Below are 3641 nucleotides of genomic sequence, written 5' to 3' on the forward strand. Positions count from 1 at the left end.
CACAATTCTCTTTTTTTTTTTTTGTAAATTTAAAATAATTTATTTGACTAAAATATTCTTCAATAAATATTATAATGTAATTATATATAAATTAATAATAATTATTTGGTTGATTTAGTTAAAAAAGATATACTAAAATCAAAGAAAGATGAAGAAGAGGGACACTTAGCCATAACTCCGAAGGACACAAACACAAACCTGTTTTGCTTTTTATGGTTAAAAATTTGTCTGTCCCAATCTTCCTTTAATTTATTTTTATCCCTCTCAAATTTGACCATCATCCATTCTTCTTCTTCTTCTTCAAAATTACTGTCCCCCACACCACATGGCTCTAACATATATTAATCAAATCTAGACAAATAACAATAAAGAGAAAAGAAAGTAGTCATAGGTTTTAGCAGCTTTTGAAGTGTTTAATTACTATGTTGACTAAGAAAAAGAGGGAGCAAATGATTAGCAGAATGAAGTGATTTAAAGGATCTGACGGAGCTTACAAGTTAGTCTCTTAGAGAGAAGAGATAAACAGTAAAATAAAACAACAACACTGTTGTGTTGTGAATTGTGATGCATGCAAAGGTCAATTATTGTTGTGTGAAAACAACTTATTACTTTGTCTGTGTCCCAAGCCAAGAAACACAAGATTCATTCATCACCGGTTACACTTGCAATTCAAGGGAGAGAGTAGTGTTCACTGTACTTGAGTTGAGTGCTAGTTTTTTGCATAGTTTGAAGAAGAGAAGACAGAAGAAGGAGGGTCCTACTGCTTATTGTTTTGGCGGGCAGTAACAGTTTCTGTCAATGATTTATACTTGTGTGGTTCTTATTATCACTGCTTACCCTCTCTTGCTCTTTCTCTCTCTCTCTTTCTCAATGACCCACCCAATCAATTTCACACCTTGCTAATTCAATAAACCAAACCTTCCTCTCATCTTCCTCTCTCTCTCTCTCTCTCTCTCTCTCTCTCTCTCTCTCTCTCTCTCTCTTCTTTGTCTCTTTCATCAATAGTAGCAGCATTTTGGAATTTGGAGGTGCCCTTCAAAAGGGAAAGGTGGATCTCAGTCATATGAGGAGAACTTCTACAGTGAGTACTTGCTTTATACTCTTTTAATTCACTCTCATGCTTTGTAGTTACTAGTGGATGATGGCCTAATTGAGATCTAGAAGCCACAGATCAAGAATTAAACTGCAGATGGATCAGCTATTCTTTATCTTTAGTGCATTTTTTAGTTGATTGTTATCCCTCGTTTTCAAACAAGTTGCACTTTGTTACTGACTGCTAAACTGGGTGGTGTTCTTTCTGTGAAAAATTTGAGATTTTTTATGCACTGTGATGAAATGTAGTTGATCTGAGTAGTTCTACAGCTTCTCAATTTGAAATTCTTGAGTTAATCGAATACCCCTGTCTAGATCCTGCTTGAACTTCATAGTGTTTAATAATCATTGCCCTGTTAGCTACTGTTGTTTGAAGAAGCATGTGAAATATTGTAGTCATCATGGCTTGATAAGGCTCCAAAATGGGGAAGGTTCTCACTTTTAGGTGCAGCTTCATAGTAGTTACTGATGGCTAAACATTTTCTCTTGCAGCTTGTGGGTGTGCTTCTGGTACTTACATTAATCAGCTGTGGCCCATGGAGAGTGTGGAGCAGCTCACTTTGCAAGCAGACAAATTTGGAGGTTAGACCTCACAGCGTTAGTATTACAGAATTTGGCGCGGTTGGAGATGGGGTCACTCTCAACACAAAAGCATTTCAGAATGCAATATTTTACCTTAATTCATTTGCAGACAAAGGCGGAGCGAAGCTCTTTGTCCCGGCTGGCCGCTGGTTGACCGGTAGTTTTGATCTCATCAGCCATCTAACTCTCTGGTTGGACAAAGATGCTGTAATTCTTGGATCCACAGTAAGACATTGTTTCTTAATTTGGTTAGATGCTGGAGTAGGATAATCCAAATTCTATTGTCTTAATCGGTAGCTGGTAGAGTGATAGGTGATTTCTAAGATATCTTAATGGCATGCCCTGCTACTTATTACAGAACCCCGATGATTGGCCAGTTGTTGATCCTCTACCGTCATATGGGCGAGGAAGGGAGTTGCCGGGTGGAAGGCACAAGAGCCTCATTTATGGACAAGATTTGACTGATGTTGTTATAACAGGTTGATAATATTCATCAAATGATTGTCTTCTATGTACATGTTAGCTAGTTTATTGATTCTGTAAGTGTTCCAATGAAGGTAACAATGGAACAATTGATGGTCAAGGGAGTATATGGTGGAGCCTGTTTAGGAACAAAACCTTGGATTATACGCGTCCCCATTTGGTAGAATTGATGAACTCGGCGGGGGTTCTCATCTCGAATTTAACCTTCTTAGATTCTCCATTTTGGAATATCCACCCTGTATATTGCAGGTTTGTCTTCTATGGAAGGACTGAGTTTATGTTATTTATTTCTTATTTTCTTCTGCACTTCAAGTACTTCTTCCATTACCATTCAAAAGCTGTGCAATAGTGGGGCTTTGATGCTTAGGGGGGAGATTTGAGACTGTTTTTCTGGATGAACAGCCAAGTTACAGTTAAGAAAGTCAAGATCCTTGCTCCTCTTGATTCTCCAAACACAGATGGGATTGATCCAGGTGAATTAAGATTCTCACATATTCTAATAATATCCATCCTGTTAGAGAATAAAAAATGCTACGTACACACGAAAAATCAGTCACTGAATCAGCCACCATGTATTTTGTATTTAAACATATATTATATACGAGTGACTGATTTGGTAGCCGATTTTTCTGTGTACACATAGCATAGTTGTGATAGAATTTATGTCCTTGTAATTAAGATTCTCACATACAACTCTAAAATGTGGACAGATTCTTCAGACAATGTATGCATTGAAGACTGTTATATAAGCACGGGTGATGATCTGATTGCCATCAAAAGTGGCTGGGACGAGTATGGCATAGCATTCGGCCGTCCCAGCACAAACATTATCATCAACAGGCTCACCGGGAGGACGGCAACGAGTGCAGGGATTGCCATTGGAAGTGAGATGTCTGGTGGTGTATCAGAAGTCCATGCCCAAGACATTCGCTTCTTCGATTCATACAGCGCCATCAGAATAAAGACTTCTCCAGGGAGAGGTGGTTATGTTAGAAATGTCTTTGTCTCTAACATGACTTTAGAAAATGTTGACATTGCTATCAGGTTCACTGGTACATATGGGGATCATCCTGATGATAAATTTGATCCAAATGCATTACCATTGATAGAAAAGATTACAATCAAGGATGTGATTGGCCAAAACATCAAGCGCGCCGGCCTTCTAGAAGGCATAGAAGGAGACAACTTTGTAAACATCTGTCTATCAAACATCATCCTTAATGTGAGCTCAAGCTATTCATGGAACTGCTCTAATGTCCAAGGATATTCCGATTTCGTTTCGCCGGAAGCTTGCAAGCCTCTCAAGGAGAGAATATTCCCAGAGCATTGTTCAGACTGTTACAATTTATCCAATCACCTGCAAAGTTCAAATAATCAAACAAGAGGTGCTTGGTTACTATCTTGGTAAATTGTGGAGTTTATAGCATTATATGCTACCCGAAAAAAAAAAGGTCACTTTATAGCTGAAATTTGATTGGTGCATT

General features: G+C 38.1%; 1 protein-coding gene across 2 annotated transcripts; it reads left to right on the forward strand.

The window, feature by feature from the left end:
- LOC107646017 (probable polygalacturonase) lies at positions 339 to 3619 on the forward strand. Of its 2 annotated transcripts, XM_016350197.2 has the most exons (7): positions 341 to 1081; positions 1585 to 1674; positions 1784 to 1899; positions 2033 to 2153; positions 2232 to 2406; positions 2560 to 2630; positions 2868 to 3619. In XM_016350197.2, the coding sequence occupies exons 2-7, from the start codon at positions 1629 to 1631 to the stop codon at positions 3563 to 3565; spliced, it is 1227 nt and encodes a 408-aa protein (XP_016205683.1). In that variant the 5' UTR covers positions 341 to 1081; positions 1585 to 1628; the 3' UTR covers positions 3566 to 3619. The 2 variants fall into 2 exon arrangements, with proteins under 2 accessions (XP_016205682.1, XP_016205683.1); XM_016350196.2 differs by having other exon boundaries at positions 339 to 1081; positions 1585 to 1899.

Source organism: Arachis ipaensis, chromosome B06, assembly GCF_000816755.2.
Source record: "Arachis ipaensis cultivar K30076 chromosome B06, Araip1.1, whole genome shotgun sequence".
Classification (NCBI taxonomy): domain Eukaryota; kingdom Viridiplantae; phylum Streptophyta; class Magnoliopsida; order Fabales; family Fabaceae; genus Arachis; species Arachis ipaensis.

What these genes read in the sequence shown, in the direction of transcription:
- LOC107646017 (XM_016350196.2), top strand. An exon ending in GACTGATGTTGTTATAACAG is followed by an intron (nt 2,154 to 2,231) that starts GTTGATAATATT and finishes GTTCCAATGAAG; the next exon opens with GTAACAATGGAACAATTGAT. An exon ending in CACAGATGGGATTGATCCAG is followed by an intron (nt 2,631 to 2,867) that starts GTGAATTAAGAT and finishes AAATGTGGACAG; the next exon opens with ATTCTTCAGACAATGTATGC.